A 26,825-nucleotide genomic window follows, 5' to 3' on the forward strand; every position below is an offset into this window, starting at 1 on the left:
ATTTATTTATCTCCACCTCCACCTCTCTTTATCTTTCTCCAACACCGAGGCTTCCACCATCACCACCATCCCCGCTAGCCTCAGTTTTTTGCCATACTATAGGGCGCCGGAGAGGTACCTGCACTTCGCGTTCACCATGGGCCATCAGCTTCGCCGTCGACATCAGGTGAAGGTGGAATCCATGGCCGGAACTTGCGTGAGCCTCTGGGCAAACATGCCATCACAGTCGCCGGGGCAGTCTTCTGATCCAACTCCACCCCCTCTGCAAATACCACCGCGCCCTCTCCATTCTCACCGCCACTTCTTGTTTCAGTCTCCTGACAAGAATCCATTCAAGCATATGTGTATAATATTATAAATTGGGTACCTGCCACTTTTTTCCTTTTCTTTTAATATTACACATTTACAAGCAATGGGCATGGGCGGCCAAATGAATGGAAGATTTGCCCTCCAGCTTATAATGGCCACGTGCCATCATTTTGTTTTTTTATCTTTTATCATTTTTTTATTATTTTATTATTTTTAATGTTAAAAGTTTTGTTTCTTTGATTATTTTATTTATTCTTTTATATATATATATATATATATATATATATATATATATATATATATATATATATATATATATATATATTCTCCATTAACTCTTTTAAAATTTCCTAAAATTTCAAAGTCCCAAATTTATTCATTTATTTATTATTTATTATTTATTTATTTTAAAAATGCCATTCTCGAAATAATTTTCTAAAATTCTAATTTTAAATTTAATTTCCTAATAATCAAAATTTTAAATTTAATTTTCCGAAAATTCCTAATCCTGAAAATTTCCTGTATTCCCATTAATTTATTTAATTATTATTATTTTATTTATTTATTCTAAAATTCCATTTTAAACAATTCATTTAAAACTTTCGATTTCCGAATTAAATTGCTATTTCTGAAAATTCCGATATTCACATTAATCTATTTAATTATTATTATTTTAGTTATTTATTTTGAAATTCCATTTTAAACAAATCTTCAAAATTCCAATTTCTGAACTTAATTTCCGATTTCCAAAATTCTAATTTCTTTCAAATTTAATATCCAAAATTCCAATTCTTAAATTTAATTCTCAAGACTCTAGTCTTCAAATAATTTTCGAGACTTCAATTTCCAAATAAATCTCAGAAATCCAATTTTCTCTCGAACAGTTTTAAATACACTCTGATTTTTAAATAATGTTCTATTTCTTTTAATTTTTACACAAGCAAGAATGATGAATCCTCATAATTCCGAAATAATGGTATTCGTGAGATTAATTCATGCAATATAAATCGGGCTTTGGTGGGGGCCCCACATACGTGACTTTATGATTGATTGATTGATTGTTTGCTTTGATTATCATACATGATTGATTTACCCTACTCTCTAACATACCTGCGACTATTCTTAAATTGTGCACTAACCCTCTCTATTGATAGCGCATGGTGGCTTGTTGCCCAGGTGTGTACCCATTTTTCCTCTAATCGTTGTTTATGTGTGTCTTGACTTTTATGTGTGCATGACCATTCCGAATATTCATTGTTTCCCTCATCAATTGTCATGATTGCTTCATTTTATTAGTAGAGACCCGACTTTAGGGACTTAGAAGGGTGCTACAGTCCTTACCGTACCTTCCCGATAAGTAACCTGACCCCCGAACCCGATCCGATTTTTCGTAGACCACATTTTCCAAATAAGGAGTCACATTTAGGGTTTTTTCTTTCTTATTTTGTTTACCCTTTAAAAATAAAACAAAAATAAGTGGCGACTCCAAGTCATTTTCGAATAATCAATAAAAATCATTGTTTCAAACAAAAATCGAGTTCGCCATCGAGTGGAAAACGCATGAGCCGAAATGCGGGGTCCACAATAACAAAATTTTCATTTTTTTAAATAAAAAATATTTGAATGTGATATAATTTTATCTTAAACATCGAAAATAATATATATTTTATATTATTTTTTATTTATTTTATAAATTAAATATAAATATAATATAATATATTTTATTAAATATATTATCTTAAAATATTATATTATATAACATATACATTCAAAAATATCATATCTCATTAAAAATAATATATGTACACATATTCACTCATATATAATATCTTAGAATATATATATTTTATTTTAAGATAAATGGTGAGATATATTATTTTTATTTTTATTTTTTTTTCATGTCTTTCACATGGGATATGTTAATCTCATGCTAAGATATGAGATATAAATATTTTATGTATCGAAAATTTATATATTTTTTTTTTATCAATTTTTTGTTTTTTAATCTACTCATTTTACAAAATAATTTTTTCTTTTTATAAATTAAATTTATAATAAAAAAGAAAAACTAAAAAATATTTATAAAATAATATGATATATAAATTATTTTTATATATTAAATAACATAATATAAAAAATTATTTGTAAAGTTTAAATATTTTAATCATGAATATTGTTAAACATAACAAAATTTTCATTTTTTTAAATAAAAAATATTTGAATGTGATATAATTTTTATCTTAAACATCGAAAATAATATATATTTTATATTATTTTTTATTTATTTTATAAATTAAATATAAATATAATATAATATATTTTATTAAATATATTATCTTAAAATATTATATTATATAACATATACATTCAAAAATATCATATCTCATTAAAAATAATATATGTCCACATATTCACTCATATATAATATCTTAGAATATATATATTTTATTTTAAGATAAATGGTGAGATATATTATTTTTATTTTTATTTTTTTTTCATGTCTTTCACATGGGATATGTTAATCTCATGCAAAGATATGGGATATAAATATTTTATGTATCGAAAATTCATATTTTTTTAATCAATTTTTTGTTTTTTAATCTACTCATTTTACAAAATATTTTTTTCTTTTTATAAATTAAATTTATAATAAAAAAGAAAAACTAAAAAAATATTTATAAAATAATATGATATATAAATTATTTTTATATATTAAATAACATAATATAAAAAATTATTTGTAAAGTTTAAATATTTTAATCATGAATATTGTTAAACATAACAAAATTTTCATTTTTTTAAATAAAAAATATTTGAATGTAATATAATTTTATCTTAAACATCGAAAATAATATATATTTTATATTATTTTTTATTTATTTTATAAATTAAATATAAATATAATATAATATATTTTATTAAATATATTATCTTAAAATATTATATTATATAACATATACATTCAAAAATATCATATCTCATTAAAAATAATATATGTATACATATTCACTCATATATAATATCTTAAAATATATATATTTTATTTTATCTTATCTCGCCTATCAGCTTAAAGTATCCAAATTATACCCGATAAACTTAGCACTCGGGATCTATGTGTATGTACAGCTCATGAATGGTTGAATAAAAAGTTTTTTTTTTTTTTTTTTTTTTTGAAAGTACAAATGAATAATAGGTCATTTATCACGTGGGTGACAACACTGACAAGTGGTGGCTGATTGTGGTTGTTTTTACTTTTTATGTCCTGCATGGTTTGGAAAATGTGCATATCGTATGACGAATGATCATTTTGAGTATTTTTGTTTTTTTTTTTCTTAAATTAAAAAATTAAAAAATATCAGGCGGCTGGAGGATGTGATTGGGGGGGTGAGAGGCGACGGATTTAAATAGAAGAGCGCGGGAGCCAACCATACTTCAACCTGCTGGCTTGTCGCTCAAACCTCACGGTTCTACAAAATAAAAAAATAAAACAAAGTACACTGAAACAAATTCACATGCACCTCCAAGATCAGCGGCCCTACAAAATTTTGTTTTTTCTGTTTTTTAATTTCACATTCTAAACACGTTGGTGCAGTCGAGATCGACCACTCATGGAGAGATTGTGAATGATTCAGTAGCCAGAGATTCTCATCCCCACTTGAAATGCAAAGGATTTTAGAATTTTAAGAATTATTTACTTAGGCTTGTTTACATCACTTAATAAAGATGGTCTAATAATTCAACCTAACTTTAAGTCTTAAATTAAAATATTTGACTTATCATTTATATTATATATTTACAACACTTTAAATACTAATGTTTAACAAATAAATTCATTATTTAAAGTTAATAAAAATATAAATATTAATTAGAATTAAAGAAAATAAAAATATCAATTTGATGGCTTAAAATAGTTTTTAAATTAGTTTTATTAAATAATTTTAATCTTAAAATAAAAATAAAAAAATAAATTTTAGGTTAATGATTTTAAAAAAATTATTTAAAATTAACTTAAATTATCAAATAATAAATATTAAGATTCGAAACACGTTTATTGAAAGTGGAAAAAGTTAAAATACTATTTCAATAAAAGAGATATTGGAAGTAGCAATAATTGGTTTCTACATATACAGTTTTTTTATTACCATGATCGTTGGAAAGCATCTACAAGTCCAAGGGAAGAAAATACAGAACAACTTCTACGAAAGTTAAGTATGGAGAATGAGGCAAGTTTGAATGATGATGATTTGAAGTACAAAATACCTTCTATAAATATAGCCTTTTTTAATCCTATGAATAGGAGTGAATCACTCTTCAAACCCTGCTCTTGAAATGGGCAGACCTCCTTGCTTTGAAGATGGATTGAATAAGGGGGTTTGGACTGCTCATGAGGATGAAGTTCTTGGAAATTATGTTAAATTGCATGGCGAAGGGAAGTGGGTTAATGTTGCCAAAGCAACAGGTGAGGTAGATTTGGCTCTTAATATGAATTTCTGACTCAAAATCCAATGGAAATGTTGATTGATTTCGGGTTTCGGGTTTATTTTCTGAATTTTCTGCAGGACTTAAGCGATCTGCTAAGAGTTGTAGGCTTCGTTGGCTGAATTATCTGAAACCCGACATCAAAAGGGGTAACATTGCTCTTGATGAAGAGGATCTCATCATCAGGCTACACAGGCTCTTGGGCAACAGGTTTTTCTAGTTGTTTGTTTTCTGTTTGAGAATATGTATTAATCAATGAAGAAAAAACTTAGACTCTAATTGAGAAGTGAGAAAGTATTTTAATAAATAGTTCCGATTTTGTTTTTAATGTTTTATGAAGCAAAAAACTGTTTGGGAAGTTGGAATTATTAAAGAGCATGATATAGTTTAAATCCCGTTATCAAAACTTGATCTGACGGAAGGTCATAAAGAAAATAAAACTGTTTTCTATTTTTTTTAATTTTTTTTAACAACATAAAATTCTTTTTTAAAACTGTTTCTAAACATCACATTGTTAAACTCAGGTAAAACCTCACTTTTTTTCCATTCATTGTCTGTGGTATTTTGCAGATGGTCCCTGATAGCTAAAAGGCTTCCAGGCAGAACAGATAACGAAATCAAGAACTATTGGAACTCAACCTTGAAAAAGAAAGTGCAAGAGAGCAGCTCAAATCACTGCAAAAGCAAGAAGAAACCCATGATGGAGCCATCTGCTGAATCTGCAGAATCACTGAAGATGGATTCATGTCTGAGCCCCAACAAAGATGTAATTAATTGTACTACCAGTAGTAGTGCTCATCCTTTTCCTCTACCGTTTCCTGTTGATGAACATCCTGAAGCTTTCACGCCTGTGGAACCCTCCATTGATGGAGGATTGGGGAAGGAAATAGTAGCAGAACAACCACCAGAGTCTGGTGATGAGATTTTCCCAGTTAATATCAGTTGTGGAAATGATGCTTTGTGGGACTCCTTGATGGACTTTGATGTTGACCAGCTTTGCCTTTCTGAAATTCTTGAAGAGAATTTCGCTAGCTTCAGTGAATTTGATAGTATGACTGTGGGGGAATGTGGGATTAATGGCTGCCAAGATGATCCATTGCCTTCATTTTCAGACCTCGGCTAAAATCGATGTCGATATCAAAATCACAGCTTTTCTAGGTTCCATCCAAGTTGGTCTCTACATAACCATCTATTAATTCTCATTAGGAATAATTAAGTCATAAGAAGGAGGGAAGAACTCTGTAGTCTATGGTCATTTTTATTGAATTCTAGTATAATGATATATACACATCGCCCATTTGTGGAGCCATGTCTCTCATGTCGTCTTCTCCTTCTTCTTTGCTGCCCATGGCCATGGCTCTCTGCAACCAAAATTGCCTTCATTCTTCTCCTCCTTTGCTGAAGAAATAACACCATGGCTATGGTAATGGGGCACATACTCTGCCATCTCATGAAGTTTGGAAATGTTCGATGTGGGACAAGAAAATTCCAGCAATAAAAGAGGGTTTCTTCCAGGGCCAGCATGTATTGCCTAGGAAAATGCTTCCATGGCTTAGTATCCGAATCTAATTTCTTGATTTTGTGCTGTTTTTGCCATGAAAAGCCAAGTTTGATGCTAAAGTTTTAGTAACCATCATATTGGAATAGCATTGGGATCCTTGGCTTATGTGACATGTTTTCATTTGATGTGGGCTTTCCACTTTCTGAATTCAGCTCATGGCAATAGCTAAGATATTAGGCCATATAACATTTTTATCTTAATAGTAGGATTAATCAATAATTCATGTGAGAATTTTTGTGGGGCATTTCGGTTGGGATGCGATAATACTATTCTTAAGTCCAACAAAAATGTCATCCAAATGATGAGTCTTAGAACACATCCAAGGCGTGTGATGTCTAAGTGGTCATAGGAAAGTTCGTGTTCTAGGCAACATGGTTCCAAAAAAGTTTGCTCTATAAGAGTATGGAACTTAAGTATACCCTGTTTTTTGAAGAACACGAACTTTTTCCCCGAATCCTCTCAAAAACAAATTTCATTGTCCATTCAACACATGGCACTAAGAAATCATCTATATAAACTCGGCCAAGATGAAGTAAGATTTCTTAGAGACACAACAATGTCGAATACCATTAAAGATTTGGTTTTCAAAGCGCATTGAAGAATATCATTTTCCAACAGTAGAGAATTTCAAATGCCGCAGTTGAAGATTTTTTCCATTTTCATTAGCGAGGAACACGTGATAATCTTAATCAAAGAACTTGAAATCCTTAGGGACCCTTATTTCCATTTGTACACACTGACCGACAATAATTATCACAGCTATTGTGACCATAAGTCTTACTTCTATACCGCACACTTGTGAATATGAGACACTTGTAGCCTTCTACCTTACATACCATCAATACCTACCCCAATATTCACCTGTATATATATTGAGTAAAGGAGTGAGACTTCCATGACTAATCCCAAAATGGAAAAAAGTCATCCCTGTACACGGAGAAGCAATAGAGGAGCTTGGACAGCTCTTGAAGACAAGCTGCTCAGAGATTATGTTAAAACTCATGGTCCAGGGAAGTGGAGGAATGTTTCCCAGGAGACAGGTAAGAGAGATGGGTTATGGATTATGTATTTCTCGATCCATGAAATTCACTTTTGTTATTAAACCGCAGGCCTTGAAAGAAGTGGAAAGAGCTGCAGATTGAGGTGGTTGAATTATCTGAGACCAGATATCAAGAGAGGCAACATTTCTCCTGAAGAAGAAGACCTCATCATTAGGCTCCACAAGCTCTTAGGCAACAGGTATATATATTTTTCTTTGTTTTCTTTCTTTCTGATTATATTAACAAATTGTTGATGGGTTGGTGATGATTTTAGAGCTACCCACGTTTTGATTTTTTTTGTTTGTAGATGGTCTTTGATAGCTGGAAGGCTTCCTGGACGATCAGACAATGAAATCAAGAACTTTTGGAACACAACCTTAGCCAAGAGGGTGGTTCATGGCCAGCACTCCAACCAAAGCAAAGACGACAGAAAGGAAAAGGAGAAAGAGCCTTCTAACACGGATGAAGCACCCATGGAAATGAAAGGTAGTGAAGGGCCTGATCCCGTGAATGATTTCAAAGAAGATTATTCACCAAACCCAGCAATGGATTTCTCGGGAAAGCTCTTTCAATACGATGATACAGATTATGATCAGCTGTGGAACTTCTCTAATTTTGATGATGGCATGTGGGGTTGTGGAAACATGGGAGGTGCCAATGGCCTGTGCCAGTGGTCTGATTTTCCATCTGCAAGTGCTGAAGAAGCGGAGATTTTCTTCCATTCCTAAAGCTGATCATAAGCTACTTTTGTTGAACTTGATCCATAAACATTATGTATCTAATTAAGTTGATTTAGTTGGATTGGAACTTTTCGGAATGAGTGGCCAGAGGTGGTTGAATAGGGATATTGTGTGATTTTGGAAATGATATTATTGTCTCATTCCCATAAATGGAATGGTTTGTCTCCTGATTGAAGAGGCAACTGCTAAGAATATATTCTCCACTTATGGAGATAAAAGATTCCACGTCTTACATCTTCTTCAGCATGTAAAAAAATTTAAGGCAGGTTTGAGAAAATTGAAGTGATAAATAAAAGAAAATGTGAAGGAATAAAACTTTTTTATTTTTTATTCAAACTTATTTTTCTATATATATATATTACTTGAATTGTGTAAGATTTTTAAATATTTTTTTTATTATATTTAATTTTACTTCATACTTTTGTTGTAAACCACACTTTTTTTTCTTTTTTTTTTCCTTTTAAGTAATTTTCACCGCCTAAACAGTCCTTGTGATTTGCTTAGCCTACTTATATATGCTTATGATCATTTCTTGTATTTGAAAGATTGTTCATGCTAACTTCGCATATAACAAAATACTTTTCTTTTTATAAATTCATTGATGCTTTTAGTCCGTAAAATCTTTCAAACATAAAGGAAATTTTTATTTTACAAATCATATTTGTTGGATTGTAAGAATCAATTTTATTATATTTGGTTTGAAATATTAGGGTTTGACTGAACTTATTAGAATCGAGTTTCTCTCCCATTATATATTTAACTTTATTATATTTTTAGAATTTTTTTAAAAATATAACCATAATTGAGAAGATTTTTTTAAAAAAATTATCATTATATTTTTTGTTTTTCCTTTGATTAGTATACATTTAATGAATATAGAGATCAAATTAATTACCAAATGGCATTAAAATATCATATTTTATCTTAATTTTTTACTTGTGTATATGGTTTTGGTTTACCGTATTAATGTGCCATATAGCAAAATACTTCTCTTTTTTATAAATTAAATTTAAAAAGAAAAAAAAAAGATGGGGGAATTGATGACAGCTCTCAATGAGAAACTGCAGAAGATAGAATGGCCAGTCCGCAAACGTGCCCCCTCTGAGCCCCACACAGCTCCTCATTTGACTTCTACGGGATTGTCGATAAGCTTGTCATTTAATCAAGGAATTTTTTTTTTTCCAAAAAAGGGTTATCTACAGATTTCATCATATACTTGATTGAGTTTTCACCCTCTTCAAGAGTTCACAAATTATTAAACTGAAAGAAGGGTGTCAATCAATTATTACATAAATTTTTTTTTTTTTTATAATTTTATATAGATAGATAATGTTTTTAGAGCCCGTTTAATAGTGATTCTTGAAAACGTTTTTAATATCTCTAATACTTAAAAAAAAATTATCATTTAAGTATTAAAAATACTAAAAACGTTTTCTATAATTACTTTCAAACACTCTGAATCATATTTAATTTTGTTATCCCGATTACTAATAAATGACTAATGTCAATATGATTCATTTGCTAACATAACTTGAATCGGACATGTTTTTTGTTGATTTGGATTAAATATAATTGTATTTAAATCAAATTCATATCTATTTATATAATCCATTTAATAAATATATTATTTTTCATTCAATTTATATAACACAAATTTATCCAAATCTACCTATTTAATAATAGTATTGATTAACCCAATTATAACCAATACCTATTTAACCTATATTTAACTCATTTAAAAATTAATTTTGAATGAATAAGTAAATTAAGAGGTTAATCATCTTGATTTAACTAAAAATTAATTCATTATAATTATTAAATAAGAGTCGTGATTTTGACACGAGAGGAACACGACACACAAACAAAAATCAGGCTACGATGTTAATGTCTTTATCCTTCATGAGCAGCATAGCACATTAGACTTGGCTTAGCCTTATTAGGTGATACAAGTCCTACAATATCATTTCTCTTTCTTTATTTTTCAAAGGTCCACCTTCTTCTTCATGTACCCATCACCTTTTTTGTGTTCATTCATCAGGAGCAAGAGTACCAATCCTTTTGTTGTCTTATTTTGCAACTTACTAGCAAGATTTTGATAATGATTTCTGTCTGGTCTCACTGCATATGGATAAGTATTTCAAGCTTTAATTGCCCATGACAGTCCAATTAATTTCTCTATCTTGCTTGAGCATTCAGCATACTCACCTTTCTCTCTCCATACTTTTATTTTTTTCATTGGGATGATTGTAGAGAGAAAAGAGGTGGGTGTATTTAGCAACACCCAAATATTTAATTTCCTGCTTATAATAAATATTTATTTATTTTTTAAAATATATAGTGTATGTTAATTGGCTAGAAAAAAGGTAGATTAAAAAGAACAACTTTTGATTGGGGAGAATTTTTAAACATTAAAAGCAGTTTTGTAGGTTAAACACAAGTCCTATCTTTAAGATGAAGGGGGACTACATCAAAATTTTGTATCATGATTACATTATTTATATCATAATCATTTTTTTATACTATAGTTATATTATTGATATTAGATCACATTTTTTATACTTTAATTACTTTCTTGGTGACTTCGTCATATACTTATATTTTATCATAACTTTTCGGTTCTTATTTTACATGCATTCAAGTGAAGATTAATGAAGACATTTGGTATAATGAGCCAAAATGTGTTTTATAGTTTTTTTACGTGAGTTTTTAATTTTAAAAGTTTATTTAAAAAAAAAAAAAAAAAAGATGTTTGGCGAAATTTAGAGAATATTTTTAAATTTTAAAAAAATAAGTAATATAATAATGATTTTAAAAAATGTTTCAAACCTAAAAGGTATTTTTTAAAAAAAAAAAATAAGTATTTGATCAAATTTAGAAAATATTTTTAAAAATATAAAAAAATACTTTTAATATTAAAAAAAAAAATGTTTTTAAAAAAACCACTTTCATTCAAACTATTTCAAGTAAAAACATTTAAAGTGTATTTATATTCAAAGTATTTTTAACATATTTTTTCAGGATAATCACTTATAAAGTGTTTCTTCAGAAAATATTATAAATGGTTTTTCAATACTACAAATGATTTTTCAAAATTTTAAAATTATTTCCTAAATTTTATTAAACACCTAATGTTTTTTTAAAAATACTTTTTAGATTAAAAGTACTTCCTAAAATCATTATCAGAATCTTAAAACTCGTTTAATAGTAATTTTAAAAAACATTTTTATTCTTTTTAATACTTGAATTTTTATTTATTTAAATGTTAAAAATATTATAAATATTTTCTAAAATCGCTCCTAAAAGCACTTTTAATAGTATCCAAAAAAATATTTTTAAATACTAAGATTATAATTTCGGTGGAATCTTCCAAGGTTGGAATTGGTAACGGCAAGTTCTGAATAGGTAAACATCCAACTTAGGTTAGAAAAAATACCCATTCAAAATTATTGGGGTTTGCATGAGTGTGAGTAGAAAGTATTATAACCTTTGGAATTTATATATTATTATTATCTTATTGTAAAAATATACAAATTAGAGGAAAAATTATAAATTTTTTCAATTTTTTTAATTATAATATATCAATAAATTTATTATTTTATTTAATTATTAGAGTATCCTTATTTAAATGTTTGAAAATAGAATATGAGAATTGCTATATATATATATATATATATATATATATATATATATATATATATATATATATATATATTAAATTAGTAATTAATAATATATTTTACAGAGCTTAACCTTTCTTATTTGTCCAGGACTCCAGATTGCAACTATCAAAGGCTCACTCTTAAAAATGATTCTATTTTTAAAATAAAATTCCGACATTCAGATTCAATCACACCCATATTCTACTGCTTGCTTTGAAGATGAAATTTTGAAAATGCACCAACAACACTATATAAACCAAGAAAATTGAATAAGGTAGTGTTTTTTTTTTAAAAAAAAATAGAAAAAATCAAAATAACTAATTTATATTGGTTAATATTAATGACTATTTTTAATTGAATAAAAAAATTAAATATTTTGATTTTTTTATTTAGTAAAAAAATAAATTAGACTTAAATAGACGCCTTAATTTGAGTGATCATGAATTAAACTTCATAATTTTAGCTTTATAAAATTTATATTAATTATACATAAAATTTAATATATATAATAAAATTTTTAAAAAATATTTTTTAAAAAATAATTAAAATATAAATGTATTAAAAAAATATCTTAATTAAATTAGATTCAAATAAGAAAATGTATTTCCCATGGGTGACGCACAAAAAGCTAATTTTAAGGATTAAAAAATTGTTGGCCTTACTTCAATTAATCTCTTATAGTAATTTTACTTAACTAGTTAAAAAAATGAATAATAATTTCTATAAATTGAAATAAATAAAATAAAAAGGCTGAAGCCCAGATTCAAGACAGTATATCTGGTATAGCTCAAAACAAGCAACACCAAGGAAATCGAATACCAATGAATTCTCAATTATGTAAAGAAACTAACTGCCAAGAACAAACAGCCTAAAATGTACTCTTCTTCAGTCTCTCCTTGATTTTTTTCAAGTCTCAATCTCCATCTTCTTCTTCACCATCACCTTCTCCACCTTCTTCATCGTCTTCTTCGTTGTCTTGTTCATCATCTTCTTCGTCTTCGTTGTTCATATCTTGGTCTCCTTCCTCAATGTCCCTATGGTTCTCCTTTTCTTTTCCATGGTTTATTTGTTGATCAGCTTCTGATTTATCATCAATGTTTCCACCAAAGGACTCCATTGGGGCAACCTTCTGAGCAGTGTTGGGGTCGTTCATGGCTATAATGGCATCTAAGAGCTCTGAATTACCCTTCAAATTGTGAACCCCAGAATCAGTAGAAGCTGATGGGTTGGGATAGAATGGTGTTCTCGAGTATAGCTGATCGAGCTGATGAAAGTAAGGGCATGTTTTGGATTGGTGAGAGCGTTTCTTGGCACTGTCTTTGGTTTTTCTGAAGTACTTGTTGATGTTCTCCCACTTTTCCTTACATCTTTTGGCGCTTCTCTGATAACCCATTGAAGTCATTGAAGAGCTTATTTCTTCCCACAGAGGCCCTTTTAGGCCTGGCTCCTGAAACCTCGATTCTAATCTACTTCTGACTTGAATCAGTGCTTGGACTTCAGCTTTAGGCCATCTGCTGTTTGTGTTACTGCTGCTGAAGTTGTTGATTTTCACCGGTTCCTTTGGAAGATAACGTTGAGAGTGTAATTGGGTGCTGTTATTATTGGGAAGATCGATGCTTTGGCCTGTGATTTTTTCTAAGTATGAGACGACTGCAACCTCTCTACTTGAAGCTAGAGCTTGTTCATGGGCTCTTCCGGTGGCTTCTCGGTTAAAGTTCTCAAGTTGTTTGCTCCTCCATGCTTCCTCTCGCTCCATCCTCTCTTGATCTATTCTCTCAACCACTTCCAAGAACTTTCTGTAGAGACCCTCTTGGTGATCCATCAGCTGCTTCACCAAGCTCTCAAAGAAACCCGCCATGGAATTCAACTCTTCCTTCATTTTCCTCCTCCTCTTCCTTTTCTGAAGCTTCCGCAACGCAGCTTCTTCCCCAATTGAGGTCTCTGACCCATGATCAACCCCAATTGCAGCAGCAGCAGCACCGAGATTGCTGCAATGGGGATCAGCTAAAGGCCTCAGCAACACGGCATTCCTAGTCATGTTTTCACCGGTCAGAGCCGATCCCGATCCCGTTTGATTCGTTTCGCCAAGCCCCGCACCGCTGCAAATTGCTTCAAGCTCACCGAAAAATCTGTACTTGTTTCCCAAGTTCTTGCCTCCATCGTTGTCTAGTACTTGTCCGTGATTAATCTTCTTGTTGCCCTCTCCCTCTTCCTTCTTCTCTTCATCTTCATTAGTCTCCTTGTCGTTCTTGTTGAAGAGCTGGGCATTCAGGGGTTTCCTTAAACATAAACACAGAGAATTATAGGACAATGGCAAACAACAAGGACAACTCAAAAACAAAAGCACGCAAAACAAAATTATGCAAATCTGTGACTGTTTATAGAGATTACCAGAAAGGTTCTTTAATGGTACCATCTCCTTGGGACTGCCAACAACATTGGGGCATTTCTAGGGAATTAGGTTTATTCCCAGGAATATGGTCCTCACTGCCACCAATCAAACCATCCTCCTCTTTATCTTCTTCGTTCATCACAACCTCTCTGTTACCACTATTCTCGTTCAAACCCAGCTTGAAATTGAAGAAAGGAAGCGAGGCGCTGCCTCCTTCGCCGCCACCGCCATTGCCGACACCTTCTCCTCCTCCTCCTCCTCCACTACTGCGACCCAGTTCATTTTCCAGTCTTAGCTGCTGGTGCAGTCTCCGCTGTTGCTGTTGCTGTTGCTGCTGCAGTTGAAATACTTCAAACTGGTGCTGTTGCTGCAGCAATTGCTGGGTAAATGGAACGGGATGAAGCTGAAAGAACTGTTGTTGCTGCTGCTGCCTCTCATGTTTCTGCTGCTGCTGCTGCGGCGGCGGCGGCGGCAGATGGTGGTGGTGGTGGTGTTGATAATGAAGATGGTGGTGCTGGTTTTGCTTCTGGGGAGTTGAGATTGAGAAAAGTGAAGAACAAGAATCACCCTCCATGAATTGCTGCTGATGGGTCCCTGCCATTCCATAACCATACTGCATTTTTGCCTTCTGAAAACACTCTGGCCGGACAGTCTTGAATGAAGCGTGAGGACCTCAACCCCAGAGCAAACCACTGCTCTTCTCTTTTTCCTTTTCTCTTTCCCTCTGACTCTATACAGATTGGGATTATCTAACAAACAAACCCTAAACCCTGAATCACTTTTGGGCACAGGTTAAAACTCTGAGTTCTGTGAGAGACCCATGATTAATATTTGAGATAGGTCTGTTACTCCCTGATAGATGTTCAGGAGAATTTTTCATTTTTTTGAGCTTTTTTCTTTTAGGGTTTGAAAATAATTCAATTTTATTTTCTTTATTAAATAAAAAAAGCATATTAATGTAATTTTTAAAATTAAATACACAAAACTTATTAAATTTATTAAAAAAATATATGTATATAATAATGTCGGTGGAAAGAAAAATGCTTTAAGAGTACTATTTTTTATTTTTTATGTCTGAATTGTTTTTTCAAATATCTTATGACCCACCATTAAAATTTCTTCATTTAATTATAAATTCTTTCAAAATTAAGCCCTCAACCCCTCGTCCAATTTCCTCCTGCAGACCCAAAATTTTCTGTAAAATAAAGATGGGTGACGTGTCGATATATGATTGGTCGAGCAGAGAATAGTGCAGAGGAGGCGAGTGGGGGATTGCCTCTGGTGTGGGCATCGTAGGAATGGACGGCTGAGAGAGATGACACGTGGGCTAAAACGGCAGACATGCGACATCCTTTTTGGAAGTATACAATTGATGTCCACGTGAAGAGTACAGTTACATTGTCCTCGTGTCTCCACCATTAAATTCTGTGTCCAGTGCGGATCTCGAGGTCCATCCAACGGCCACAATTTATTGCCAGTTAGAACACTGTTTTCTCTTACACATTTTCGCTCTGCTTCCAATATTTTTGTAGGATTTTTATTTTTATTTTTGGCTCTTTTTGGCCCTATGGTCTGGTATCTATTTTAAAAATTAGTGAAAAAATAATTTCTTTTATAATATTAAATTTCTTAAAATATTTTTTTATATTTATAAATTAATATTTAAAACAATTTAAAATAAATAAAAAAACCTAAAAAACTTCAAATTTACTTTTAGAAAAAGCAACTTGGGCAGCTAAATTGTGAAAAACTTATTTTCGGCCAAAATTTATTTAACATAATTTTAAAATTTTAAAAATATTTTATATTTTAAACAGGAAGGAAAATTATAGTGTAAGTCCCTAAAAGTGAATTTTTTTTTTTTTTTTTTGTCTTTTAGTTTTAAGGTGATAAAGTGAAAATTTTGAGAATTAGTATTGGATATAATTTCCATTTTAGATTTTGTTTAAAAATATTGAAAATAAAAAAATATATATGGTTTTATTTTTAACATTTTTGCTATAAAATTTTTAAAAATAAAATATAAAAACTAGTTACTATTAAATTATTAAATAAGTATTATTTTTATTTTTGTAAATACAAAGCAAAAATTTCGTTAATAAAAAATGAATACAAAATTGAAAAAATAAATATTTATATTTATTTATTTATTTATTTTTAATATGATTTTTAGGGGCATTTGTTTATTTATTTATTTTTAATTTTACTATTTGTCCGACTATACATTTTTTATATACATAATCTTCACAAAATCTTAATTATTATTATTGCTTTTACTATTTCTACATTTAAAGTAGGAGTAAAAATATTTATTACTGCTTTTTATTTAAATTTTATGTTTAAGAAATTTTTTTATTAATATTTTTATTAAAAATAATAATAATTTTGTGAAGGGGCATCATAGGTATAATAAGTTCAAATTTTGTAAATTTAAGCTTTTAGATAAATTGATTATTGAATATGATATCAAAAGTTGATTTGATAACAAGTCTCATAATTGATTGTTTAACATAATATTAGTTTGAATTGATGGTCATGAGGTTGATTATTCTATCCATCCAGACCGCATGGAGAGTATGAAGGAGTTTTAGGAAAATTAAATTAGTTGTTCATCAAAATTTTTAATTAAATAAAAAATTTAAAATATAAATAAATTAATGGGTTGATATTTAGGAATTTTATCTAAACACTTGTGAAAATGAAGTGTGAGCTTTTAACATTTAAAAGGCTATTTCAATCCGTGATGTCATTTTCTTTCGTTCTTTTCTCGTAATAATAATAATATAATTGTTTAATTTAGAACAAATTATTTAAAGGCTAATTTTTTTCAAATTATTTTTTGAACAAAAAAATCCAAATCAATTGTTGAAAATTCAGTCACATGCGTCCTTTCTAATTAAGATGCCTGCCCAAATTTGGTGAAAAAGGCAAGAGAGGTGGGGGGCATCCTTGAAGAGAAAGAGAAAGAGCACATAAGCTTTACCCTTAAAATTAAGGCATTATATTGATGAGGTCCCAAGTAGATTGTCCTTTGAACATAGCAGTGTACTAGTGTGGTCAATTGACCACTAAAGATTTTACACTGCTACTCTTGGATTGGACCCCATCATTTATTTGCTTGCATAAGTAGATGAAGACCTTCAGGAATCAACTTGTCAGACATTTTCGTCCATTAATTTCTCAAAAATAAATTCATCTCCTTTTTTTTTTTTCTTTAATAACATTCATAACTATTTTTCACCAATTTTTCTTTCTTTCATTATTGATGGGAAATTCACCTAACAAAAAAGTGACGTCACTTGAATATTGAAAAGGTTTCAAAGTTCAGAATGATCGATTTATTACTGACAAGACACTATCATTGAGTTATGCTATTGGACTTCACAATCTAAAAATAGGACACTATTTATTAAAAGTGATGTGAGGTCAATTCTCCAAATTTTTTTAAATAAATATTGAAAAATGTATATGAAAGTCACACTGCTTTTGTTAAGGATAAATTTTAGTTGTACTAAAAGAAAATGCACTTGATCATTGATTTTTTAAAATAAGATTTAATTTTTTTTATAAAAAAAAATATTAAATCATTGTCAACATGTAAAACTTTCAAAATAGAGATGTTAAAAATTAAATATTTTTAATATAAAATCAATATTTAATTATATTATTTTATTTCTCTTATTATTATTAATTTCACAAATAATGTTTTGGTGGAGTAGAGGATGAGTGAAAAGAGAAAAAAAAATTGTGAAAGTTAATTATTTGAAAATATAATAGAAACTTTTTATTAAAAAAAAAAAGAAAAAGAAAAAAGTGTTTATAAAGTAGCCATTTATTATTAAAAATAAAAAAATCCCCATTTTAAGACCCACTTGGTCTCATGGCCCATGATTTTAAATCTTCAATTTGATGAGAAATAAAATAAATATAAACTTAAATTAAATAATATATAGCTATTTTCCCAACTTCATTCATTTAATTCTTTTTTTAAAAAAAAATCAAATTAAAAGAAATTATATATTCAAAAGAAGTGTCGCAGTCAACATAAAATGGAACCGTTTTCGATAGCTTGGGAAGCAAGGCATGAGAAATGACAATCTTTTTCATTATTTGGGAAGCAAGGCAAGAGAAATGTCCTTTTCCACCTTTTTTCTTTCCTCTTGTTTTTCCGAAGGCAACTTTTGAAAAATTGGCATCCATGAAGAAAAATCAGAAGTGGACAACATGTTGAAGAGAAAAAGGCACATTCCTCTTTGTTGATTTTGGGCATCATGGACCATTAACAATCATTCCACAAAAACCCTATAAAACCCATAGAACATTAGCTCCATTCCCTTCAAATTTCTATCATTCCAAACAAAACCCAACTGGGATTTTGATAGAAAAAATAAATGGAAGGCTTGACTTCGAAGGCCATGGCATTTTCTTTTGCCATATTGGTCGTCTATGGTCTCCTGAGAGCAGTTTACACCATTTGGTGGAGACCCAAAAGCCTAGAGAAGCAATTGAGGCAGCAAGGTATCAGAGGTACTCGTTACAAGCCCATGTATGGTGACATGAAAGCTTTGAAGCTGTCCTTCCAGGAGGCACAGTCCAAGCCCATGACCCTCAACCATTCTATTGCACCTCGTGTCATTCCATTCTTCCACCAAATGTTTCAAAATTATGGTGAGCAACTTTATTATTATATTATTGCTTCACACTTTTTTTCTCTTTCTTTTCCATTAGTCAAATTATTTTACAACTTATTTAGTAAGTGAAGATAGAAATAAAAGTGGAAATAAATCACATTGGTCCTGTTTGGGAATTGTTATGGTATTTTTTATTTATTTTTAACAAAAAAGGTCTTTTTAGTTGTTTTTATTTATTTTTAAAAAATAATTATATACATATGAAGAATGATTAAATATATTACATATAAATATTATTTTTAAATAAATTTAAAAATATAAAAAAATAAGTTAAGAATATTAAAGCTATGCTTGGTTCCTATAAAATTTGAAGGAAAATGTAAAAGAAAGAAAATATAAAGAAAAGGTAGAATGAAAAAAAAAATAGATTAAAAATTGATAAATTATTATTTTTTTACTTCAAACTTATTTTATTTATTTTAACTCATCAATATAAAGATTAGATAATTTAAAAATACATAAGTTTTTAATTAGTTTGAATTATATTTGATTTTCTTTGATATTTTTTATAAGACAACCAAACATTAAAAAATCATTTATCTTTGTATTTTTTTTCTTTCCTTAATATTTTCTGAGAACCAAATATAATTAAGGTTTCTCAACAAATTTTTATTTTATAAAACGTCATAAAACATTTTTAAAAATTATTTGTTTAGAATTATTTTTTAAAATATTTTCCAAAAGGAGTCTATAATTCAAGGGTTCTACTATAGTATTGAATTGTATTTTTTAGTATTTATTGAAAATGTACTATCAATTTGTTAATATCACGTATTCATTTGGAATTTCATTATTTTGTACTTGAATCCCTCTGATTTGTATTATTTAGGAAATGTCATAATTTTGTACCTTGGTAGATTTGTTTGTACCCTCAATGATTTAAATTTTGACATTCGAATTTTTTAAAATTTAAATATCCCTTTACATTATTGTGGGTGCTTCTTATTCCTATCTAATGATATTGTATTGGAAACAGGGAAGATTTCCATGAGTTGGATTTTCACAAGGCCAAGGGTGATGATAGTGGACCCAGAGCTGATCAGGATGATATTAGCAGACAAGAATGGCCAGTTCCAAAAGCCACCACTGAGCCCTCTTGTGGATCTTCTAACCCTGGGACTCTCAACCTTGGAAGGAGAGCGGTGGGCCAAACGCAGAAAGCTACTCACACCTGCTTTCCACGTTGAGAAGTTGATGGTAATGTAAATCAAAATACTTTTTTAGCTTCCAAAAACAACAAAAGTATTTCAAAATAGCCAAAACTATTGTGAATCAATAACTTTCTGCAATTATAACCAAGTGTATTAAGGAAGTGAATTGTAGGTATGAGTTTTTACTTCATATTTTCATTATGACTAATTGCATTGATAATCTGAAAAGTTCACTTTTTACATTATGAGTAATTCCACGAATATCTTTATTAACTTTTAAAAACAAGAAAAGTATTTTAACAACGTGAAACCCAAAAAAAAAAAATGTACAATAGTACTAATAGGTTGTGAAAAACAGGGGATGGTGCCAGCATTTTCAATGAGTTGTTGCAATCTGATAGAACGATGGAAGAACTGGGTTGGCCCACAAGGAACATATGAACTGGATGTAATGCCTGAATTTCAAAACGTTACTGGGGATGTCATTTCTCGAGCAGCCTTTGGCAGTAGCTATGAAGAAGGAAAGAAAGTGTTTGAACTTCAGAAGGAACAAGCTGTGCTGGTCATTGAAGCTTCTCGAGCCATTTACTTGCCTGGAATCAGGTCCAAATCATTTAAAATCATGAATTTCTACTGTGTTTTTTAGCTTAAAGACCTCTTCTTATCATTGAATTATGCCTACCCTCTTTCAGATTTGTGCCTACTGTGAAGAACAGGAGGAGATACCATATAGACAATGAGATCAAAGCCATGTTAAGATCAATGATTCACAGGAAAAAGCAGGCAATGAAGAATGGAGATTCGGGCTACAACGACGATTTATTAGGCTTGCTGCTGCAGCTCACAGAAGAAATTGACAATGAGATGAGAATTGAAGATCTGATAGAGGAATGCAAGTTGTTCTACTTTGCTGGCCAAGAGACAACTGCCAACTTGCTAACATGGACGATGATCCTCTTATCCATGAACCCCAAATGGCAGGACAAGGCAAGAGAAGAGGTTTTACAGATATGTGGGAAGAAAATACCTGATCTAGAGGCTATAAAGCACCTCAAAATTGTGAGTACTTCCCCCCATGACTTGGCACAGTCATTGTTTTCAAAAACAGTTTTCAAAATATTTCAAGTTCCCCAACAAAGATTAGTTCTACAAAACATTAAAGAACAATTTTGAACAACTATTTATATAACCCTTCTGCAGGTGTCAATGATACTACATGAAGTCCTAAGGCTATATCCATCAGTGGTTAATCTGCTTAGGTATACTCACAAAAGAACCGATATAGCAGGCCTATCTATTCCAGCTGGGGTCGAGCTTTATTTACCAACAATACTTCTTCACCACAGCCCAGAGTATTGGGGGGATGATGTTGAAGAATTCAAGCCAGAGAGATTCTCTGAAGGAGTCTCAAAGGCATCAAAGGGTGATCAGATTGCATTCTATCCATTTGGGTGGGGGCCAAGGATCTGTTTGGGCCAAAGTTTTGCAATGATAGAAGCTAAGATGGCTCTAGCCATGATTCTGCAGAACTTTTGGTTTGAGCTCTCACCCACTTATACTCATGCTCCTTATACTGTTATCACACTTCAACCTCAATATGGAGCTCCAATTATGCTACACCAAATCTGAAGTAAGCATGTAGTTGAATAATCTAAGGCAAAGAGAGAAGACCCCATGGTCATCTTTCTAGTTGTTTTTCTTATTGCAGTAATCTATGTTACCATATATGCTAGGAATAATGAGGTTTAGCATCTTTATTTTTACTTTAATGACTCTACTTTTTCTTCATCATACCCACTCTTGCAGAGGTTGTAACTAGTAAGCCAAAAGCTGCATCAAATTCAAGGTATTGGGGATTTCTCTAGCATGATTAGGGCCAAATTGTATGCCTTTTAATATGACTTTTAAAAAAAAGGGGGCAATTAGTGGGGGGTGGTCCAAGCAAGGAAAAATTTAAAATTCACTCATACAGCTAGTCATTTCATTCTACATTCTAGGCAAGCTAGAGGACATTTTGGATCTTACCAATGAAAATTCCCAACATTCTTGAGGCATCTCTTCCTATACACAAGTCCAAAGCCTGGCTTTTTTCCTCTCACCCACTTCTTGAAGTGGGGTTTTAGTTGGATTATCAAAAGCCATCTTGGGCAATAGTATCATAAAATGCCAAAAAAAGAAAAGAAAAGAAGACTGCATAAACTGCAATAGTTTCAAAGGAAGAAAACAGAGATGGTTTCAGTTCATGCAAAATCAAGCCAAGCCTCGTCCATTTCAAGGAATTTACTCATCCATTCCAAATTCAAAGGGCCATCACTAGAGTAATCAAATGACTCATCCCCAACAGAGCTGGTTTTTGAGTCTTCATCTCCTTTTGAGGCTACCCTCTCACTTCCATTGTCTACACTCTCCATCTCCATCACCTTTGTTTTCTGAGGCCTGCACTCCACTGTGGTTGAACTTCTGCTTTGTTTCTCCTTCTGCTTTATCTTCTTGCTTAAATGAGAATTCCAGTAGTTCTTGATCTCATTGTCTGTTCGACCTGGTAGCCTTCCAGCAATCAAAGACCACCTAAACAAGGATCAAAAAAAAAAAAAAAAACCAATCAAACCACATGTAAAATAGCATGATATACTGGACCCAAATCCTATATGCTTAAACTTTTAAGGTAATTAGTAATTCAATATGGTACTAGAGCTTCATTGGGCGGGAGATCATGTGTTCGAGCTTCACTATTGTTTCCCATTTGCATATTTATTTCCCCATTTACATAAGTTCAAAAGGGTTATTTGTAGTTGTTTGGCAGTTTAAAACCCCACACCCCACAAGCCAGAAGATTCACAGAAGAGGAAAACAGAAGGAAAGTAGAAGAAAAGAAAACTATACCTATTTCCAAGGAGTTTATGAAGCCTTAGTATCAAGTCCTCTTCTTGGTCTGATATATTGCCTCTCTTGATATTAGGCCTTAGATAATTCATCCATCTCAACCTGCAACTCTTCCCACATCGTTTCAAACCTGAAAAAACACAAAAACCCATCAAGCTTTAACATCAAACAGATGAAATCTAAGAGTTGGGTTGGGAGTTATACTTCAATTTTCATGAATTACCTGCTTTCATTGCCACACATTTCCACCTCTTTGCCCCATGAACTGCAATCACTTGAGCCAGTTTGTGGTCTTCCTCAGTTGTCCATGCTCCTCTGTTAGCTTCTTTCTTAGTACATTGACTGATAGTAGAAGCCATTACCACAATTCCTCTCCTTCTTTGTGAGTGAATTCAAGACAAAGAGCTTTATATGCTAATATTGGAGAGATGGGTCCCTTCTATATCTATCTACCTTTCTTTGGGGAAAGAGATGGCCATTAACCCTCCATTTATAAATGACTGAGGTCTGCAGTGCTCTGTAAATTTTCACAAGGGTTTTCTATGTGCTTGATGATTGAAGAATGAGAGAATCTAGTGTGTAGAAACTTAGTACACAAACACTCGCGGCAGTCCACTCACATCTCTCTCTGCCCAAAACATAGAAAAAAGGTCAACAAATCGGATGGTTGTGGTTGCCTCACACACTTGATCTTCAGCCATAACTCATACACACAATCTCAGAATAAAAAAATGGCAGAAGCCCAGATGCATGTGGTATGATAATTCTCTATGTGTTGTCGAACAGTGAGGTTGGTCCCATAGAATGGTTTCCAAGCAAGGACAACAAAAGGGGACATATTACAATTCAAAGATTCATTCTTCTTAGAATATTTATATATATACATATGATATCATGAGCTTTCTCTTGGAAATTATAATAATAAAAATACACCCAAAAGCCAAAAACAGAAATAATTGCAGTGATTGCTTAGATCCTGCATTTTTTATTCAAGTTGTTCAGAGTTATGGATGAGGACGATGCTCGATGCTTTTAGAACCCCAATAAGATCCTCCACTTCAACCTTAAGTGTCCGTTTGGCCTTGTGCTTTTCCTTTTGTTTTTCCCATTTTTCTTGTTCTAAGCTGTGATTTTGTGTTCTATGTACAAAGCTCTGTAGTCCCACTTTGTCTGCCATCCTCTTTTTCTAAATTTTTTGGCACAATTTCGAGGTCCCGAATGAGCCCAGCATAAATGAGTTATTCTTTATATGATCTTTTATATTCCCTTTTGAGTTTTACCTTTTTTTTTTCATTCGCTTTTTCTTTTTCTTTTTCCTTTCCCTACTTTTCAAGATTTAAATAGTCTTAATGTTTTGAAAATTTTAAAATATCAAATTTAATTTAACACGTGATCTAAGTTGTTGAAATTATATAAATAAATAAAATCAAAATATAAAATAATATAATTAAAATACAAAATAATAAAATTAAATTTAAATACAAAGTACGAGACCTAAAATATATACGTGGTATTTTTTCATTAATTCTATTCTTCAGTATATACCATTTTTGGGGATGATAATGTTTAATCTAAAAAATAAAAATAAATAAAAACTGAAATAATCTAGAAACTAGGGTTTATGGTTAGGGTATATCCTAAGTGTCAAGGGTTTTGAAGTAGTGGCTGGAGTCACTGTCACAAGCCCTAGCATTAGGGGAATTATCATTACTTTACAGCAGACAATTTCCAGATCAGACTCTCAATGTCATGTGTTATCTTTTGATTCTTTTAGTTACCCAAGATCTGAAGATAAAACAGAAATGGTGAGGAACGGACCTTGGACATGACTAGTTCTTGTAGTATTCATTCCTCAGAGTGCTTGATTTTTTATTTTATTATTATGGTTTTATTAAGGTTTAGGTAAAAAGAAGGGAATCATGAACCTTCCCCGGATGAGGAATCATCAATCATATGCCACTGGCCACCTTTCTTCTTGGCTTCTTTGTGGACTCATATACATTGGAAGAGCATGGTGAGTGAATTCTTCATTAATGGAGGGCACATGATTATCAAAATAATTAGAAGATTTTTTATAAAAGAAACTCTCAAATTTATATATATAGGTTTTTATTTAATCAAAATGGGGTGATTAATTAAAAAATCTACCAGTCCTATACTATGAACCCCTTACTCTCTAAAAAGTCGTTTTCTAAGTTTAAATTTTATATTGTAATTAATTATTTACATTGATAAAGTGTTTACAAACATGAATTGAAAACGATGTCAAATTATTAAATTTAGTTATATTTATATCATATTTATGTCAACTCACTTACCGCATTTAATCATTCAGTTGATTGTTTTGTTTAACATGATTATAACAAATTTTATATATAATTTATGTGATTGTAGTATCATATTGATGCAATCGTAGTTTCATCATCCCTATAGATTTTTAAAATATTTTAGAAGGAGTAAGACTCTTAAGAATTATTTTAATTTTAAAATTTAAAAATAATTATATTTAATTTATATGATTGTTTATTAAACCAAATTATATTCCATTATCCATAAATGGGTCATCAAAATTTGATATAATTTTTAAATGGGTCATCATGACACCCTCCATTGAGTCGATGTGTCTATCAACATGTGAAGAAGTGAGCCAAATTTTTACATGACTTGGTGAAACAATACCATATGCTATATGCTATAATTATAGCTTTTGAAATAAAATATTTATGAAGCGAGAATGAATGAGAGGAAGATCATGGGGAGATATGATTACAATGAAAAATATCATATGACCACGAAGTTGAGGCTCACCCACATATTTTTGGGTTTCTCAACTTCTATTCAAAGGCCTTGTATTTTGAGGAGGAGTTTTTAATCATTGGCAGTGAAATTGAATCATTCACATTGAATTCAAAGATATGTTTTGATTTTAAGCTCAGTAGTGTCTTCTGCAATGATACTGAATTCATTGAATTGGTGTTGAACACTTCCTCAATATAAAATAATTAAAAGAGGGAGAGGGAGAGGGAGAGGGAGAGAGAGAGAGAGAGAGAGAGAGAGATTTAGTTGATTGTATGATGGGTTCAACATGGGAATTATGAAAGTCTTTAATACTAAGAAATCCAAGTAAAAAGAGCATTATTCTAGTAATGTTAACCATGTATATGTGAATTGTTTAGAGTGGATAAAAATTTATTGTTAATCATTTGATAATTTTAAAATTAATTGGTTAAAAGAGATTAAATAATCCTCATATTTGTGAATTTAATATCTTTCATGTTTTCGTTTAAAGAATGACTCATTTTTTACTTAAATGTTTTTAACTATTTCAAATATTTACATTTAGGTTTTAAAAGAAAAAATTATTTTTATAAAAAAATAAAAAGTAAAAAAATAAGGGCAATTTTGTCAAAATATAATAAAAAAAATAGAGGGTTAGATTTTCAAAATTAGGTTTTCAATGCCCTTTTAATCAAATAACCCATAATTTTATAAGTGAAAATTTGATAAGTTCCAAATTCCACATTATTGAGTTATGAATGCAACATATAAATCATATGAATTGGATAAATCTAAATTCAAAAACTTATCAAAAATATTTTTAATCATGTATTTACTGAATCTTTAAGGAGACGAAATAAAGAAAAAAGAAAATTATAATGAGAAGGAATCAAAATGAAAAGAATCAAAATTAAAATTAGAAATTTGATTGAAGTGTTTACAAAATGATCAAGAAATGGAATGAAAATAAAATAAACCGACCTTAAATTATTTAATAATTATAAGGAATGAAAATGAATTGTACATATTTTACCAAATTTCATTCTAATAACAAAAAAAAAAAGCCTTTGAGCCTTGTTTAGGTATCGTATAGTAAAAAACCGTTTTTGTAAAAAAAAAAATAGAGAATTGTTTTTAACATA

At 30.6% G+C, this 26,825-nt stretch overlaps 5 protein-coding genes across 5 annotated transcripts; 3 read left to right on the forward strand and 2 right to left on the reverse strand.

The window, feature by feature from the left end:
• The first annotated feature begins 4,585 nt into the window (after window positions 1-4,585).
• LOC117913424 (transcription factor MYB1-like) lies at window positions 4,586-6,454 on the forward strand. The gene is made up of 3 exons (XM_034828399.1): window positions 4,586-4,768; window positions 4,869-4,998; window positions 5,359-6,454. The coding sequence occupies exons 1-3, from the start codon at window positions 4,639-4,641 to the stop codon at window positions 5,909-5,911; spliced, it is 813 nt and encodes a 270-aa protein (XP_034684290.1). The 5' UTR covers window positions 4,586-4,638; the 3' UTR covers window positions 5,912-6,454.
• A 200-nt stretch (window positions 6,455-6,654) lies between these two features.
• On the forward strand, window positions 6,655-8,361 carry LOC117913425 (transcription factor WER-like). The gene is made up of 3 exons (XM_034828400.1): window positions 6,655-7,389; window positions 7,459-7,588; window positions 7,697-8,361. Exons 1-3 carry the CDS (start codon window positions 7,245-7,247, stop codon window positions 8,115-8,117), a joined length of 696 nt encoding a protein of 231 aa, XP_034684291.1. The 5' UTR covers window positions 6,655-7,244; the 3' UTR covers window positions 8,118-8,361.
• Window positions 8,362-12,486: 4,125 nt separating this feature from the next.
• Window positions 12,487-15,030, reverse strand: LOC117913405 (trihelix transcription factor GTL1-like). Its single transcript, XM_034828379.1, has 2 exons — window positions 14,180-15,030; window positions 12,487-14,067 (listed from the first exon to the last, which is right to left on the reverse strand). The coding sequence occupies exons 1-2, from the start codon at window positions 14,797-14,799 to the stop codon at window positions 12,702-12,704; spliced, it is 1,986 nt and encodes a 661-aa protein (XP_034684270.1). The 5' UTR covers window positions 14,800-15,030; the 3' UTR covers window positions 12,487-12,701.
• Window positions 15,031-18,548: 3,518 nt separating this feature from the next.
• LOC117912149 (cytochrome P450 CYP72A219-like) lies at window positions 18,549-21,813 on the forward strand. The gene is made up of 5 exons (XM_034826639.1): window positions 18,549-18,848; window positions 19,848-20,068; window positions 20,381-20,625; window positions 20,715-21,081; window positions 21,223-21,813. The coding sequence occupies exons 1-5, from the start codon at window positions 18,572-18,574 to the stop codon at window positions 21,649-21,651; spliced, it is 1,539 nt and encodes a 512-aa protein (XP_034682530.1). The 5' UTR covers window positions 18,549-18,571; the 3' UTR covers window positions 21,652-21,813.
• A 230-nt stretch (window positions 21,814-22,043) lies between these two features.
• On the reverse strand, window positions 22,044-23,421 carry LOC117912150 (transcription factor MYB3-like). Its single transcript, XM_034826640.1, has 3 exons — window positions 23,129-23,421; window positions 22,906-23,035; window positions 22,044-22,590 (listed from the first exon to the last, which is right to left on the reverse strand). The coding sequence occupies exons 1-3, from the start codon at window positions 23,262-23,264 to the stop codon at window positions 22,263-22,265; spliced, it is 594 nt and encodes a 197-aa protein (XP_034682531.1). The 5' UTR covers window positions 23,265-23,421; the 3' UTR covers window positions 22,044-22,262.
• Window positions 23,422-26,825: the final 3,404 nt, after the last annotated feature.

This window comes from Vitis riparia, chromosome 4 (assembly GCF_004353265.1).
Source record: "Vitis riparia cultivar Riparia Gloire de Montpellier isolate 1030 chromosome 4, EGFV_Vit.rip_1.0, whole genome shotgun sequence".
NCBI classification, from domain to species: Eukaryota; Viridiplantae; Streptophyta; class Magnoliopsida; order Vitales; family Vitaceae; genus Vitis; species Vitis riparia.

What these genes read in the sequence shown, in the direction of transcription:
- LOC117913424 (XM_034828399.1), top strand. Translation starts at nt 4,639, where the DNA reads ATGGGCAGACCTCCTTGCTTTGAAGATGGATTGAATAAGGGGGTTTGG. An exon ending in TAATGTTGCCAAAGCAACAG is followed by an intron (nt 4,769 to 4,868) that starts GTGAGGTAGATT and finishes AATTTTCTGCAG; the next exon opens with GACTTAAGCGATCTGCTAAG. An exon ending in CACAGGCTCTTGGGCAACAG is followed by an intron (nt 4,999 to 5,358) that starts GTTTTTCTAGTT and finishes GGTATTTTGCAG; the next exon opens with ATGGTCCCTGATAGCTAAAA.
- LOC117913425 (XM_034828400.1), top strand. Translation starts at nt 7,245, where the DNA reads ATGACTAATCCCAAAATGGAAAAAAGTCATCCCTGTACACGGAGAAGC. An exon ending in GAATGTTTCCCAGGAGACAG is followed by an intron (nt 7,390 to 7,458) that starts GTAAGAGAGATG and finishes ATTAAACCGCAG; the next exon opens with GCCTTGAAAGAAGTGGAAAG. An exon ending in CACAAGCTCTTAGGCAACAG is followed by an intron (nt 7,589 to 7,696) that starts GTATATATATTT and finishes TTTTGTTTGTAG; the next exon opens with ATGGTCTTTGATAGCTGGAA.
- LOC117913405 (XM_034828379.1), bottom strand. Translation starts at nt 14,799, where the DNA reads ATGCAGTATGGTTATGGAATGGCAGGGACCCATCAGCAGCAATTCATG. An exon ending in ACCATTAAAGAACCTTTCTG is followed by an intron (nt 14,068 to 14,179) that starts GTAATCTCTATA and finishes TTTATGTTTAAG; the next exon opens with GAAACCCCTGAATGCCCAGC.
- LOC117912149 (XM_034826639.1), top strand. Translation starts at nt 18,572, where the DNA reads ATGGAAGGCTTGACTTCGAAGGCCATGGCATTTTCTTTTGCCATATTG. An exon ending in TCCACGTTGAGAAGTTGATG is followed by an intron (nt 20,069 to 20,380) that starts GTAATGTAAATC and finishes TGTGAAAAACAG; the next exon opens with GGGATGGTGCCAGCATTTTC. An exon ending in ATTTACTTGCCTGGAATCAG is followed by an intron (nt 20,626 to 20,714) that starts GTCCAAATCATT and finishes ACCCTCTTTCAG; the next exon opens with ATTTGTGCCTACTGTGAAGA.
- LOC117912150 (XM_034826640.1), bottom strand. Translation starts at nt 23,264, where the DNA reads ATGGCTTCTACTATCAGTCAATGTACTAAGAAAGAAGCTAACAGAGGA. An exon ending in ATGTGTGGCAATGAAAGCAG is followed by an intron (nt 23,036 to 23,128) that starts GTAATTCATGAA and finishes GTGTTTTTTCAG; the next exon opens with GTTTGAAACGATGTGGGAAG. An exon ending in CATAAACTCCTTGGAAATAG is followed by an intron (nt 22,591 to 22,905) that starts GTATAGTTTTCT and finishes ATCCTTGTTTAG; the next exon opens with GTGGTCTTTGATTGCTGGAA.